This window comes from Lygodium microphyllum, chromosome 30, assembly GCF_053477565.2.
Source record: "Lygodium microphyllum isolate KBCC chromosome 30, Lygodium_microphyllum_v1.1.10, whole genome shotgun sequence".
NCBI lineage: Eukaryota > Viridiplantae > Streptophyta > Polypodiopsida > Schizaeales > Lygodiaceae > Lygodium > Lygodium microphyllum.
The window spans coordinates 18869049-18886112 of NC_141164.1; the positions used below are offsets into that span (position 1 = coordinate 18869049).

A 17064-nucleotide genomic window follows, 5' to 3' on the forward strand; every position below is an offset into this window, starting at 1 on the left:
CTGACTCACACAAGTCAATTGACTTAGGAGGTGTGTCCTAGCTCTTATGGGCCATGTCGCCTCAAAAGTAAAAATGTACTTCTAAAGGCAAAGGCAAGGGCTTTTCCTGTTGTGAGTGGAGCCAACAAGGGTTGTTCACACCACGCAGTTTGGAAAACCAGTGTGGCGTTTTTAAGGGTTCTCTGAACGCTCTCTTTCTCTCTCTCTCTCTCTGACACAAGGGGGACTAGGAATCGTATTCTCGTCCGCGTTTCAGGAGCTCTTTAGCGCCCCCCCCCCCCCCCCTCCGGTCCGCTTCTCACACACACACACACACTCTCTCTCTCTCTCAATAAACAACACTTTCGCTCTTCCCGTTCGTCTTCTGTCCCTCGCGGTTTTTCTTGACTTCACGCAGCTTACCCTCCCTCTACTGCAGTACAGGTAAGCTACTCCTGTCTTCACTACACTTTCTCTTCTGATTCTCCCCCTTTCTCTCTCTCCTCTCTGTCTCTCTCTCAATGCTACCGTCCAGTTATTCTTTCCGTCTTGTGCTCCTCCGTGAGCGACCACCGCCCCCTCATCACACATTGAGCACGAGCAGCGGACTACTCCATTGAGCACATCCTTCGTGATCGTGGCGCCAGTAATTTCCCCTTCAGGTATTATGTTTTGTTTCATGCTGCGTAGGAAGGTAGCCATTATTGATATGTGCAATTTGCAATCATACCGTCAAAGTATGACTTAGCTGTAACTGGACTCCTCTGGAATCTGCGGATGCACTCTAGTAGCGAATGTAACCGCTTGATTGACCTAGTTTGATGTTCAGAGGATCTATTGGTGGCTGGAGAGATTAAGGTTTGCCATTGTTCCTCCGGTCGATCATTAGAAGCCGCGTTAAAGGAACGAACTGTCTTTGTTTGCAGAGGTTAATCTGAAACATGGTAAAGGCAGGGAGATGGCTACGCAACTTGCTAGGAGGCGGGAGGAAGGCGGAAAGCACATCAGGCAAAGACAAGGCTACAGCCGAGCAAGTAAGGACATCACATACCACAGAGCCCCCATGAGATTTGTACGCTTTGAATTTGTGCAGTGCATTTCAGATTCAAGTAACTGCATGGAAGGGCGTTTTTACTAGCCATAAATTGGGATGAGTAATGGGCATGATCATCAAGGGACAGCTGCGGATTACTATCCATAAATTGGCATGACAAAATGGTTTCACGTGAGCTACGGTCCTTTGTGCCAGAGAAAACGGGTGTGGCAGGGTTGAAAAGGTACTGAGTTTTGTGTATCTGTGTGTGTGTAATAAAGCAGGGTAACAGTAATAGTAAGGGAAGCAGCAGCGGCGGGAAGAGGCGGTGGAGCTTTGGGAGATCCAAGACAAAAACTAACAGCAGCGTCACTTCTGCTGAAAGCGTACCGGCCCTGAAGTCCAAGGCCAGTGGCAGGAGCACTGATCATTCAGGGGATAGCGCCAATGCAGGGCCGGAGGCAGGCGCCGAGGCCGTGCCGCAGAGCAAAGAGCAGCAGCACCATGCCATGGCTGTGGCAGCCGCGACCGCCGCCGCTGCTGAGGCCGCTGTTGCTGCTGCGCAGGCTGCCGCCGCCGTCGTCCGACTCACCAGTAATGGACGGTCCTTGTTCAATAATACCAGTTCCACACCAGCAGCAATATCCTCTCCGTCTACCGTATCGCCTGCCACAGCTAGCGCTGGCGGTGCTGCCGTGAACAGGAGCTTTGAAGAACAATGGGCCGCAGCTGTTCGGATCCAATCTGCTTTTAGAGGCTACTTGGTATGTATGAGACGCAATCAATTCATTTGACAAAACATTTTGCAGCAGCTTATGTTACACTCGGGGGTAACAGACAGGTGTGTGTACGAAAATCAAAACAAAACGGAAAGAAAAGATCTGTATCAATAAGTGAATTTGTGAGTGTAAGAACCTAGGCTAGGTATTATGCTTTTGATTTCTATCCTTGAAGTTGGCACACCCTCAACGTTCTTCCTTTGGATACGCGATGATATACAGCCACACTATTTAGTACCTACTACTTGATTTGCGTGCTAAAGTCCCCAGCAGCATGGCCAGTGGCCACATGCTTGGCCCATGCCCACGCAGCTCATAAAAAGGGTGTTGGGGGGGATCTTGGATGCCCGTTTGAGACCGATGGCTGTTTCCTCAAATAGTGAACTGCCCCTTTATATGTACCCTGCCAGTCCCATCACATGATTTTACCCATTGCACCACACTTGAACCGATGCTAGCAATGATGTGCGTCTGGCAGCTTTATCATTATGCATCGTGTGTAGTTTGAGGGGCTCCTGGCAGGGAACCGAAGGATTCATAGGTACATAACACACCACCAGCCATCACATGTCTCGACTCTCGAGGACCTTCTGACTCTACAAACAGACCATCATTCTACATGTGGCCTCGTGAGTTCTCACAAGTTACAAATTGTCGCGATGGCAGTTATGGTTTTGTCTGAAAGTTGTGATATGTGGATCGAGAAGGATGTAGACGGGACAGCAACTTGCCGACTTGCGACATGTCACATGGGTGCGTTAGTCGTTAGTAGTAGTTGAGTTGTTTATGACTGTAGACTGTGAGCACTTGGCAGGAGTCAAGTTAAAGTGACTGACAGTAAAAGTAATGGTGATCGATGGAGTGATGATGAGCTAACTGACTGAAATGCAGTCAAGTATGATGCTTCTATACGACTGAGATGGACTCAACTGTGATGCTTTCGTATGTCTGCATTGTCTAGATTTTCGGAGAAAAGCTTTTTATTTTCAAGTTGAAGGTTTTTGTATCGGATCTGAAAAAATGTTTTTCGTGAACGTTGCTGCAGGCACGTCGGGCCCTTCGAGCTTTGAAGGGCCTTGTGAAGCTGCAAGCGCTCGTGCGGGGGCACATAGTCCGGAAGCAGGCGGCCATAACTCTGAGGTGCATGCAAGCTCTGGTGCGAGTGCAAGCCAGGATTCGGGCGCGGCGTGTGAGGAACTCTGATGAAGGCCAAGCAGTGCAGCGCCAGCTCATGCAGAGGAGAAGACAGCAGGACGGCCGACCCAGGAGGTCAATGGTAGGTTCCATATCGATGATGGTGGTATGACTGCTACGACAGTCTATTACTACCACCACCACTACCCACATTGAACTAAAGCATAAATAAAAGTCTTCCAGAAAAGATGATGAGAGCTAGCTACCCTTCCAGTTCCAGTCATATTTGCACTATTTGATTCCAACGTGTACACACCTAGAACCGCTTGTTTAGTCCCGCTTCATAACGCCCTGTCTTGTCTTTGTCTCTCTCTCCTTCTACTTTGTAGGACCGGTGGAGTGGTAGCTCTGCACACGAAATGGAATCCAAATCGGGCAACAAGCCTGGCAGTAATAATGTTACACCGAGGCGGGACCGTGCACCGCCGCCTTCATTAGGCAACGGATACTCTGAACCGGTGAGCTTAATCAAAGACTAAAGTGACTGTTATTACTATATGTTATATTGTTTTTGCAGATGCAAAGAGCCTTTGGTTAATTGGACACTGTTTCTGGGTTTTCTGTTTTAAAAAAAAGGCACGAAAGCCGCCGCCGAAACAGAACTCCATGGTGATCCACTGCGAGCCGGACAAGCCGCACTGGGGCTGGACGTGGCTGGACAGGTGGATGACTGCGCGCCCCTGGGAGAGCCCCCTGTTCGACGAGCTCATGCAGATGCAGATGCAGGCGGAGGGGGAGGAGTGCCCGCCCAAGATAGTGGAGATGGACACGGGCCGCCCCAGGAGAAGGAACGGCTCCATCTCAGAGGCCGGCTCCGTCGAGCCCAGCCTCGCCTCGACGCCTCCGGCCGCCACCGGCAGCAGCCCCTTCGCCTGGGCCCAGCAGCCGCTCACATCACCGGGCGGCCGCCTGTCCGTCCCCAGCCCGGCTTCAGACTCCGGCGGCGACGGCCCGCCGAACATCGTCCCCGCTGCACCCAGGCTCCGCATCGCGCCCGACGATGACAGCGCCCTGTCGACAGCGCAGAGCAGCCCGCGGTTCAGCGGCCGGCGCAGCGCCTACGGCACGCCACGCGCCGCCGACCATGACGACCGGTTCTCAGAGGACTTCGGCGGGTTCCCCAATTACATGGCTACCACGCAGTCCGCCAAGGCCAAGGTGCGCCGCTCCCAGAGCGCGCCCAAGCAGAGGCCCGACCCGCCTGACCTAAAGGCGGCCGCTACCAAGAAGAGGCTGTCGCTGTACGACGGCGGCTTCGGCGGCACACGAGGCGGCGCGTTCTCCGCCGCCGCCGCCGCCCGCATGCAGCGGTCGTCGTCCCAGGTCCGCTCCTCTGCGAAGGGCTTCCAGCCCATCCGCCTGGACCGCTCCTCCGTCTCCCTCCGCGACAGCGACACCTCCTCTGTCAACGGGGACTTCCACCGTGCTTTCAAGTGAGCCAGAAAAACACTACAGGCCTCCCGCTGTGCAGTAGTTGTACATCCAACCCAAAATTTTCCCTCGCACCCCCCAACCCACCCTTCCCGCGAAAGAAAAAGAAAAAAGAAGTTCTCTCTGACGAATTCATAACGTCTCAAAAAATGTTCTCTTTTTTTAAATTACTATTGTAGAGCCAAGTAAAATATGAAGAGAATTTTGCACTCGTAAAGATTGAAGGTGGCTTCCAAGAACGGAGAATACTGTCAATATGATGGTTATCTAGGGCAGATGGACGCATTAAGAGTGGCTTGTCCAAAATTTTGCAAGGGGATAGAATAGTGAAGAGTGAGATTAGCAAGGGGTGGTTTTGCATCCGAGTAGACAAATGCAACTAAGACGGTCTTAAAAGAAGCTCCTTTCATCATCCTCTCTTGTAAATTGATCACAGCTAGAGAATCTGAAGGTGGGCTCAGCATTCCAAACTTAGCTCTTAAAGTGTGGTCCCTTATGTTCATTTTCGCCAAGAGAATAGAATGGGTGCTCCTCATCAAACACTGGCTGGCACTAAATGGAAGCAAGAACCTTGGGCTCCCCAACCTTTCTTGGATTGACAACTTGCTAGTAGGAAAGAAGGTAACCATCCCACGGTCACAGGTTGCACAAGGTTTAGCATAGGCATGGCAAGAGGTGCTCAGTATAGCCAGTTGGATAGGGGCACAAGATCAAAGGGGCAACTCTTCTCTTAAGCAAATAATCTAAACATTCGAGGCATTCGATCCTCCACACAGACCTCTCCAAGATAGGCCTTAGCTCTCTCGGCAACTAGCCAATAGAGGTATGAACAAATTGGAGGATCTATGGGATCTAGGTAGAACGGAATTCATGAGCATCACTGATGTGACAGAGAAGTTTGCCCTCTCCAGTATTGAAAGAGGCTTTGTTGTAGGCATAATGGGTAGGCTCAAATTTGTTTGGCCTACCTCTAAGGTGGCGTTAGAGGGTAACATTACCAAGTTTATGGCTAGCCCATCAGGTAAGGTATTGTGGAAATGCAAGGGCAATAAGGATTTTGTCAAGAAGGATCCTTCCCACATGCTTCGTGTTGCAGAGTACTAGAAGAAATGGCATCCGCATGCTAAGAAAAGGACTTGGGTCCGCCACGTCTTAAGAACAAGGCAGGCCACACCTTCAAAGAGGCCGAATTTTCTCCTCTAGAAGATTGTAATGAACAAGCTTCCCACTAGGGAGAGGTTGAGCAAGTCCATGGATGTCTTGCCCCTTTGTGGGTTGTGCAAGCATGAGAAAGAAACAATAAGACATCTATTTTGGGAATGTAGGGAGGTGCAAGGAGTTTGGAGACAATTGCAGACTTGGATTAGAAGAGCGGGCTTTGTTGAGCAAATTGATGCCAAGACGGTGTTGTTTGGTGACCGGGGCAACAAAGATGACCATATGATGAAAATGTGGAATGCAATTAGAGCTATGACTCTCTAAGAGACATGGAGAATTATAAATGAGAAAGTTTTTTGTAGGAATAGAAATACTTTAGACCCCAATGACCTGGGCTAAACTCAAGGGAGAAGTTTTGATAGCACTTAAAGGTTGTAGGACTACATATAAGGTTTTTAGAGTATTCTATAGAGCCTTGTAAAGGACTTAGGACTGCTCTCTTGAAATTGGCCTAATTATAGGCTTTGTACATACCTTTCTTTTTTCCCATGTTGATAATATCATTCTACAAGCGCATTATAAAAAAACTCTTTGCTTATTTGTTCCCATACCTCTAACGCCATGCAACAAAACCCTCGTTTCTTTCTCATGAAGGTTAGAAATATGTAAATTACAGCTCCTCTTTGCATGACATAAGCATGATCAAGCATCTATTTTGATAATGCATAGAAAGTTAGGACTTCAAGTGGCTAGTGTGGCTTCTTGTTGCACATGAAAGTCGAGTGCAAAGAGAGCCTAGTGAATTTTATCACCTTTTGATATAGCCTCACCTTATTTTACCACATTTTATGACAAGTTACATTTTAATTTGAAACATGACACGCCTAAAGTAGTGAGAATGTCTCACTCCCTTGTAGCTAGGACCATGATTTGTTTGCCTTAAATGTGGTAGGTTGAGAGTGGTACATGGTTTTGTATGGCTAATGTCATGGCTTTGTTCCAAGGCGTATAGGTTGGCCCAACAGTTTGACTAGAAGACATCATGTTGAGAGGTAGGGTCTCCAAAGTGCTTTGTTGTAGCACATGGGTGTGTTTTGCGTTAATCGAAAACCTCTTGTCTAGTGAGGTTGGCCCAACCCTTTGACTAGAAGACATCATGTTGAGAGGTAGGGTCTCCAAAGTGCTTTGTTGTAGCACATGGGTGTGTTTTGCGTTAATCCAAGACCTCTTGTCTAGTGATTGCTCCTCCCCAAACTTATGACATATCAATCTACAAGGTCATAGAAGCAATGGTATGCTTTGAGTTAACCTAAGAACTCTACACTAGTGGTTGTGTTGTGGGGAGAACACAACATTGAAGCAATGGGGGCTTGACCAATGAAACACATTAGAATGATGCCTAACTACCAATTAAGCTTGATGGCCATGAATTCACTTCATTGACTTTTACAACAAGCACATTATTATGTAGCCTACCTCACATAGATTGGGAGCATGCCCCACTCTGAATTCTACTTTGGACACCACATTTCTCAATAGAACAAGTCAAGGTTTGTGTCCCCACATCTAGAGTTGCAATGTTTTCAACAATTATGTGGCTTTACGAAAATGAAGAATCCTTGAGGATTTACTACATGTATGCTACAACAAAACCACCACTACAACCCTTCAAAGACCCAAATCCATGGTTCTCTCATCTCCATAGTTCCACATAGGAGTTTCATAGGGTCACTTGGCTTTCTCATGCATAGTGTTGTTGGCCTTTGCTATGGATTTGTATGAAGTGTATGCATCTTGTAGTGCTCTAATTTGTTTAATGGATATCTTATGCATATCATCATTACAAGCATTGCATAGTGAGCCAAGTCATACAAAATGCTTGGCATTATGAGTCTAATGGGATTCTACATTTACTTGCACTTGCCATAGTTAGCACATGTTGAATCAAGTCGTATAGAAATTGTATTCATTACCCAAGACATACACTTGGTCCATTCCTCCATTTCTCAACCAAATGAACATTTTAAAAAGAAATGTGCTAGAAGAGGACACCATTGCAATGCATCTTATGATATTTGATCACACAAAGCTTGAAAACCTTTAAGTTTTGAGAGAGCTTTTGATGTATAAATTGATGTGGCGGCTGATGAAAGATCCACAACCTTTATGCACACGTATTTTGTGTTTGTAGCCTTCCTTTTTGTAAAGCCCTCACATTAGCAACAAGCATACTTACATAGTACAATAGAATATGTCAGCCCCTCTTGATAGAACTCTCATTCTTAAGGAAAAATACATGATTTCTTTCATAATAGCAGTATTTTCTTGCACTACTCTATGCCCATTGTTGCTCAATTTATTCTCTCTTGTCATCTCTTCATGTCAATCAACAAAAGATATGTCTATTGACTTTTCTTGCAAAAGATAGCCATGACCCTTCAACACAAACGTTGCTCATTTTAAACCAACACAATCCTCCTTGGCCACCATTGTACTTAGTCCTATCTAATAAACACTTGGGCCTACACAAGGACCCCCATAATCAACTTGTTTATGCTCCAACTATGTATTGTTATATTACATCATTAGCATGCCTTCTCTTTCCTTTGAAACATAGTGCTTACATATCAAAACTTGCATTGTTATCAAGCTTGTCGACCAATTTTTTCATATTAACTATTAGTTGATTGTAATTATCCAAGGCACTTTGCTTTGTTATTCTTGTAGAGAAATTTATTTCATGAATAACTCTAGTTGCGTAGGTATGGAATTTCTCCTTTGCATATATATTGGATGTAGGAAAATCTCAACTACCCTCTTCATTATGGTAATTGAGTATTCTAGTCTATGACTATTGCAATTTGAGTGTGCTACAAAATTGCTATTTGAAATGGAAGTTTATCGTATATTTGCAAGAGATGAATGTGAGCTTGTATAGAGCAAGGTTATCAAATAGGTGGTGATTGGGAGGCCCAATTGAGTACTTCATTGTGTTGTAAGCCATAATGTGATCCATATTTACATAATGCAGGTGTACTTTGTGAAGCTTGGTGATTCAATCTTTAAGGATTCTAGCATAAACATGGTAATTTGTGGCTAATGCCAGGAGGCATATTCCACGGTGGATTCCGTGCCATGGTGAATCCCGGAAGGTCCCCAAGAACAAAGAACTCTACCTTTTTGCACAAAAAACCATGTAAAAGCATGCACGACAAGAGGCAAGAGGCAAATTGGGTTCAATCTCCCCCATGCCTTGAGTGAGCGCTTCACAAAGCATGTATTTTATGTATATTTCCAATCTTCATGCTCAATAATAGCCCAATTACAAAAATATGACAAGCTTTTAGCTTTTGAGTTTGCTTTCTACAAAAATAGAAAAATAAAGCTAATGGACGGTGCCCATAGAGTCTGGCACGCCCAATCTCAATGTCCAAATAGAAATAACATATCCGGGCACATAAGCGCATACAAAATAATAATCAATAATCGATGTCTCAATAGACATAACAAAATATAGGCGTGGCGCCTATCAAAATATAAGATAGCTCACGTGGTGAATCCCGGAAGGTCCCCAAGAACAAAGAACTCTACCTTTTTGCACAAAAAACCATGTAAAAGCATGCACGACAAGAGGCAAGAGACAAATTGGGTTCAATCTCCCCCATGCCTTGAGTGAGCGCTTCATAAAGCATGTATTTTATGTATATTTCCAATCTTCATGCTCAATAATAGCCCAATTACAAAAATATGACAAGCTTTTAGCTTTTAAGTTTGCTTTCTACAAAAATAGGAAAATAAAGCTAATGGACGGTGCCCATAGAGTCTGGCACGCCCAATCTCAATGTCCAAATAGAAATAACATATCCGGGTGCATAAGCGCATACAAAATAATAATCAATAATCGATGTCTCAATAGACATAACAAAATATAGGCGTGGCACCTATCAAAATATAGTCCAAATGTCGAATACCCGCTAGACTCCAATGCTTTCCTCCGCCACTGCTGCTATCTCTATACATCAATTGAAGCATTCACAATCGTTAGTAAAATAATACAATTAAACCGACAAAAGTGAATACCTAGCAGTCTTCAGCTACATAAATAAATCAACTGGTTAGAAATAAATCCTAACCTTAATTTATTACGAGTGCGCACTCTAAACTCATAAACGTTTATTAATTTAATATGCATTTTGCGGAATCACTTGCTATGGAATCACCCATGTACACACTAAATTAATGAAACACCCGAAAAGGACAAGCGTCCCCATCAACTTCTCGCACAAAGAATCTTCTTTGTGTATGAGCCCCGGTCATCTAAGTTTACGGAATCCACCGTAAAACCTCACGGAATCCACTGTGGCACGGAATCCACCGTGGAATATGCCTCCTGGCATCAGTGGAAAAACCTAATCATAAAATTTCAAAATGCTATGATTTTTTTCAATCTTATGGGCATGAATTCAATACACATTGACGGGGAAATCATTGTAGTTACAAAGTACAATGTTACAAAATGCCATGGTTTTAGTTTATTTGATATGGCATTCTAAGGTCCTCCCTCAACATGGTGTCCACATGCTATATTTTAGTGGAGGTGTACTTTATGAGGTTTGGCCATTGTCTGTTTGAATCCTATACACAAGATTTATATCGTCATAGATCAACTCCTATATTGATGCTTGTGCTTGAGTTTGATATGTGCCAAAACCACAATGCTTTGATACATTGTGGTTTTCAACAATTAGTGTGGCATGAATCACTCTCAAAATTAGTAATTACACTTCATTTTCTTTGAACTATAAGGCCCTAGTAGTCATAGACCATGTTTGATGCAAAGGAAGAATGTAGTGGGACTTTGTAGCATACATGTAACACACATTTACTTTGCATTAAGAAATAATTGGTGTACACAAAACAAGTAAACCCTTATCCTCATCATACCACTTTGCTTTCAAAGTGCTTCTTTGGTCCATGTTACATTTTCCAAGTGAAAGAAAATTTGAGTGGTAAGTTTTGCAATAAATAATCCAAGCACTAAGTTTAGAGGCTTAATAATGTTGGCTATATACTTGTCCTCATCATCATCTTAACCAATCAAAATAGAAATGTATGTAATATGAAGTAGACTCAAAATACTATATTTCAAGAGACAAGCACCATAGAACACTTCAAATTTGGATGCCCATCTTTCATGAGGAAAAAATAGGAATGAATATGTGCAAATTTGATCAACAATGTTGTTACATTGATTTTTAAAAGATCCATGCATGTTCAAAAGTAATGATAAGGAGGCCTCCATTCAACTAGAATAAAACTTAGGAGTAGTGAATATATGTTATCTAAGTCCATGCCTTTGAGAGATAAGGTCACAACGTGCATATTCAACCATGCTCCTTGCCAACACTCCCACATAAGGTGGCAATGCAACTTTACGTGAAACTTTGAAAAAAAAGAGGAACTAACATTTAGGATCCACTAAAATATGCTAAATAGAAACCTTCAAAATTGCATTGATGTTTTTGCAAAAATCCCTATCAAATATCATGGCAAAAGCATACAAACATATGATGAATGCATTGATCGAAATGCAACGAGACATTGTGCTAAGTAAGGGGCTCATTTATCATCATATGGATTTTTGTGAGCATTTATATTCACTCCATTTTCCATATTGATACTAACATCCTCACTACCTCTTTCCCTAGAGCCAATTAAGGGTTGAACATGTCATTTTACTAGATTCTCATCTATGTTGCACTGCACTAAGGTAGGCCTTTAAAGTGGGTGTTATGCCACAACTCATCTCAAGGCATATGGAGAACAGCTATGTAAAACATTCCAAAAGGTATGGCTCTTCTCCATGGATCTTTGTTGAGGGAGCTGACTCCATATTTGCATTTGACAAGGAGTGGCCTATGAGAGTATTACTTGGATCATTCCAAGAGCCTTAAGAAGGGGGAAACTTTCCTTACATAGGTGATGAGAGGGAAACGATGGTGGGATGCGATGTATAATTTATGGAGTGCAAGAGGGTTGAGAGAGAGAAGAAGAACACAAGAGTTATGCAGGTACAAAATGAATAGTACTCCGATTCTTTCTTATCTTTACTTATATATGATTGTATGGTGTGTACATATACAAGGGGGCCCACCTGACTATAGACTATTGGCCTTTATCCCAACAACCTCCCACTTAAAGGCCAAATGCCAAAGTGCCCTTATGGGAGTATAAAAAGAAAGTGAAGATGTTATCCAATGCTCATCAACACTCTACAATGTGTAAAGCCCTCCAAAGGTAAACTCTTCGTAAGAAGTTCTATAGGTTTATCATTCAGATGGAACTTGACAAGCTCAATGCACTTGTCTTTAGCACCTCCCTAATGAAGTGATACCTCACCTCAACATGCTTTATATTTGCATTAAAGATAGGGTTCCATGCCAACTAAATGGCAATGTGACTATCACAATGCAATGTAGCTACCTCTCCTGCAATGCCCAAGACTCCCACTAAATGACAAAGCCATATAGTTTCTTTGCATGTCTCAGTGGTGGTTGTAACATACTCTGCCTTAATGGTAGATAAAGCAATACATGGCTGCAATCAAGAGATCCAAGAGATTACACTACTTGTGAAAGTGAAGGCAAACTGGTAGTAGATCTCCTAGAGTCTACATTCCTTGTAAAATTTGCACCTACATATCCAATAACAAATGTATCCTCCATTCCGAATCATATGCATGTAGACCTAGTGTTGTTCAAGTATCATACTCTTTATTGCCTCCCAATGCTTTGTGCCAAGGTTTTCCATATACATACTAACCACTCACACTACATAGGCACTATTTGGATGTGTAGCAACTATGGTACACATCAAGCTACCAACTACAGATGCATATGGAATCTTGGTTATTTCATCCTTTTGCTCATTTGACTTGGGGCTATCCTCTTGGCTAAGTTTCAAGTATGGAGGCAATGGAACACTAATAGTCCCCATCTCCATATTGAAATACTCCAATACCTTCCCAATGTATTCTTTTCAGACAAATAAAGTATCTTTTTTCTTGATCTTGCATAATGTGCATAATAGTATGTGACCAATATTCCCCAAGTCTTTTGTGTCAAAGGTTTCATGAAACCTTTTCTTTGAAGCATCCACATCCATAATTGACTTCCTAATAATCAACATGTCATCTACACAAAGGACCAAGATCATAAGGCTACCATCCCTAGCCTTCCTCATGTATAGATAGTAATTGGTTTCACTTCTAATATACCACCATGAGATCACATAAAGGCACTACATAAAAATATCCTCATGCAAGTCCCCATCTAAGAAAGTGGTCTTTACATCCATCTAAATCAACTCTATATCCTCTCTAGCAACCAAAGCAAGGATTATATTGAAAGGCAGAGCCCTAATGGAAGCACACAAGCAAAAGCAAGATCAAGGCAAAAGCTATGGTGAATGGAGCAAGAGAGAAAGAGAGAGAGATACCATATGTGGGAACTTCAACAATCATGATATATGACTAGCCTCCCCTTATTCAATAGTCACTAAAAGAATAAAGAATGAAAAGACAATGATGAGCATCCACCACCTACAATGTACATGTGTGTGATCACAATGTGTGAAGTATATATAGAATGGCGTAGGCACATGCACTTTTACCCCCAACAACATCCCACTTAAAGGTGAATGTGTCTCTAGTGAGGAGAGAACAAGAAAAAGGGACAAAGTATAAATGTACATAAAGTAGAATAGGATGACAAATAGGCGTAATCTCATCCTACTCCCATTATATTCCTAAGAAAGGCAAAATATTCCGGTAAAAGACTTTTAGTGAGAAGATCTACAAGATTCTTGTCAATCAAGATCTTGACAAGGTCAATAGACTTGTCCTCTACCACTTCCTTAATGAAGTGATAGTGCACCTCAATGTTCTTTGTCTTCACATGGAAGATCGAATTCTTGACCAACTGAATAGCACCCATAGAATTCGAATGCACTATAGGAGTAACAATAATACCTAGGTCTATCACTAGACGGCCTAAACCATAGGGCCTTCTTACAAGCCTCACTGATGATTGTGACATACTTTGCCTCCATAGTAGATAAGGTTGTGCATTTTTGCACCCTAGGCATCCAAAAAACAAACCTCTGACAAAAGTGAAGACATACCCAGAGATGGACTTTGTACTATCTACACGTCTTGCATAGTTGGAGTTAGTGTAACCCACGATTGTAGTATCCGGACTACCATAGCAAATGCTCATGTCTACTATGCCTCTCAAGTACCTCACGATACCCTTCATAATGTCCTAATGTTATCGGCTAGGTGTAGCCATATAACGTGCCACAAATCCCGTTGCAAATGCTATGTCTGGATGAGTGGCTATCATGCATAAATCAAACTACCCACTAGAGATCTTGGCCATCTTGGCCTTCTACACATTTGATTGGGGACAATCTGTTCGACTAACCTTCACATGGAAAGGTAAAGGACATCCAATAGGTATAACATCCTACATTATGGAAGTACTCATGGACCTTCTATATGTACTTCTTTTGTGTGACAAGTAAAGGATCCCCTTAGAGCAATTGCACATTATGTGAATCCCAAGAATATGTGAGAGTCCCATGTCCTTTATCTTAAACCTGTTCTTGAGTTGAGTTTTCAAAGCATCCAACTCATCATGAGCTCTCCTAGCAATCAACATATCATTCACATAAAGTACAAAGATAATAAGGTTACCATCATGAGCCTTATTTGTGTAGAGACATGGATTCATATCATTGCAGAAGTAAGATTGTGATTGTAAATGCATCAAACTTATGATACCATTCTCTAGATGCACAATTAAGACCATAAAGGCTCTTTCTCAAACTTGCACAATAGGTGTTCCTTGTCATTTTCCTAAAAGGCCTTAGGTTGATGTATATAAATCTCATTATGCAAGTCCCCATGTAAGAAATTCATCTTAACATTCATCTAATAGAGATCCAAATCTAAACTGAGCAACCAAGGCCAACACCAAGCGTAGGGCAATCATCTTGATTATAGGAGAAAATACCTCATGAAAGTCAATACCATGCTTCAACTTAAAACCCTTAGCCACTAATCTAGACTTATATGCTGGCTTGGCCCATCTAGGGGTACTCTTCAACTTATACATTCACTTACATGGAAATGCATGTTTCACATTGGAAAAAGGAGCCAAATCCCATGAATGGTTTTCCTACAATAAGTCATACTCTGACTGTATGGCCATCTTCCAAGAGTGACTATCTCTAGTTATAAGTAAGGGCCTTGTTATAAGTAAGGGGCTCATCCAAATTTGTTACCATAACATAGTCCATGGAGGGTTCAAATTGATTAGGCTAGTGTCTATCTCTAGTATGGGTGTGTACATCCTCTCCAACATCATGATCTTGGGCCACTCAAACATAAGCTTGTAGGTTGTCTAGCTAATTGTATGGTGATAGGAGGCTCCTCTTGAAATATCACCCTATGCACCTCAACTACTTGCTCATGCTACTTATACATCTTCTTCTCACGAAAAACAACATCATGGCTACAAATGATCTTCCTAGCTTGCAGATCCAATAGGCGATAAACCATCTCATCTACATCCCCATAGCCAAGAAAGATGGATTTCATTGATTTAGGATCTAGCTTATTACATTTGTCCTTGAAAACATGGCAAAAAAACTCGCATCCAAAGACATGCAAATGAGAATATAATGGAGGTTTTCCAGACCATACCTCCTTTGCAACTTGACAACTAGTAGTAGTACATGGAGATCTATTTATCAAGTGTACAACAATAATAATTGCCTTAGTCCAAAAATGATTCAGTAAGCTTACCTAGCTAAGCATCCTATAGACTCTCTTGAATTGTCTTGTTCGTGTGTTCCATAATACTATTTTGGGGTGGGGTGTAATGGGTAGTTAACTGACACTTAATACCCCTCTCATCACAAAATGGCTCAAATACTTTAGAGACATATTCACCCTATTATCTAACCTTATGTATCTTAGCCTATGCCTAAACTAGTTCTCAACAAGAGTAAGTCAATGTTGAAAGGTAGCAAATACATCCAATTTCTACTTTATGGAATATTCCCAAACCTTATACAAATATTCATCAATGAAAGTCACAAAAATACTTTGCGCCACCTAGTGATTGATAAGGCATGGGACTTCTTAGAAGAATTGCATGTTTGCCTGTCATAAAGACAATGATCACACTAATAAAAACATTTGTAGTCAAGGGGCAGAAGTTACTGTAAACAAGGAAGCATTTTCATTCCTTTTAAGGACATGTATCCAAGGCAATGATACCATAAAGATACATGGGTCAACCACATGCAAAATATGGTCAATAGGCCACATACAAGCAAGGGATAGAGGCTACTAGCCTTGGCACCTTGAGCAAAGACAATATTCCCACGGGTAATCTTCTACTTAGAATCACCAAAAGATTTATAATAGCATGCATCATTCAACTATCCAACAAAGAGTAGACTTTTGGTCAAAGCCGAAACATGGTGTACATCATGCAAAACAACAATGTTTCTTGAAGCAAACTGCCTCTATACATCCCCAATGCCAATGATATCCAATGCCAAGTCATTTTCTAGTCTAGCATAACTTGTCATGCTGTAATAGAAATGAAACAAATCCCTATGTGGGATATTATGGAAAGAAGGCCCTAAATTAAGTAGCCAACACTGAGAAAAAGTAGATGAGGCATCAATCAACTGATTAATATTAAGAAGCTATCAATATATAATCATCATTCGCCTTAGGCTCCAAGGCAATTATCTCTTCAAATTTTACGCTAGACTTACTAGGAACAATGCTGCGATTATCATACTTATCTTGCGCTTTATCCTTACCTTTCTTCTTATACTTATAATCACGCATTTTATGGCATTATGGCCTAATATAACCCTGCTTCCCATAGTAATGACATGTAAGAGAGGCCTTATGACTATGAGAATTTTTACAAGATCGCAAGAGTAAGGCTTTGATTATACCATTAGTGGCAATTTTTTATTTTGGTTAGGAAGTGTTTCTATTTTTTTTACTCGTGTGTCTCTACCATGGCAGTGATGACCACTCTTACCATCATGTTTACCCCTCATAGTCAATGCATATGAAGTATGGGCTATATCCACATTCTTTCTATTTATCTCCCTTATGAGTAGGGCACCCTAAACATCTTGGAGTTTCAAATCATCCTTAGGCATATTAGCACACATGGGAGTACAAAAAGTGTCTACTCTCTGTGGCCCCAAGGGGGGTGGATGATCCACCCTAATCTGAAAATGTGTTGCTTGATTTGGAATTTCTAGTTTTGGTTAATAGCTATTAGGATTTAGGGGACTCCCCAGGATTTGGGGTCTTGGGGTCCCTCAAGAGAGATCCCAAGGGGATGGAATTGGCCACTTCTTAACCACTTGAAACTTCGAGTTCGTGCTTCT

General features: G+C 42.3%; 1 protein-coding gene across 5 annotated transcripts; it reads left to right on the forward strand.

Moving 5' to 3' along the window:
* The first annotated feature begins 271 nt into the window (after positions 1–271).
* Positions 272–4666, forward strand: LOC148009596 (protein IQ-DOMAIN 3-like). 5 transcript variants are annotated; one of them, XM_087672574.1, is made up of 6 exons: positions 272–641; positions 906–1013; positions 1294–1776; positions 2837–3067; positions 3315–3443; positions 3562–4665. In XM_087672574.1, exons 2-6 carry the CDS (start codon positions 921–923, stop codon positions 4420–4422), a joined length of 1797 nt encoding a protein of 598 aa, XP_087528700.1. In that variant the 5' UTR covers positions 272–641; positions 906–920; the 3' UTR covers positions 4423–4665. The 5 variants fall into 5 exon arrangements, with proteins under 5 accessions (XP_087528700.1, XP_087528702.1, XP_087528701.1 ...); XM_087672576.1 differs by having other exon boundaries at positions 273–641; positions 1297–1776; positions 3562–4663; XM_087672575.1 differs by having other exon boundaries at positions 282–423; positions 3562–4666.
* Positions 4667–17064: the final 12398 nt, after the last annotated feature.

What these genes read in the sequence shown, in the direction of transcription:
- LOC148009596 (XM_087672574.1), top strand. Translation starts at nt 921, where the DNA reads ATGGTAAAGGCAGGGAGATGGCTACGCAACTTGCTAGGAGGCGGGAGG. An exon ending in CTGCTTTTAGAGGCTACTTG is followed by an intron (nt 1,777 to 2,836) that starts GTATGTATGAGA and finishes ACGTTGCTGCAG; the next exon opens with GCACGTCGGGCCCTTCGAGC. An exon ending in GCCGACCCAGGAGGTCAATG is followed by an intron (nt 3,068 to 3,314) that starts GTAGGTTCCATA and finishes TCTACTTTGTAG; the next exon opens with GACCGGTGGAGTGGTAGCTC.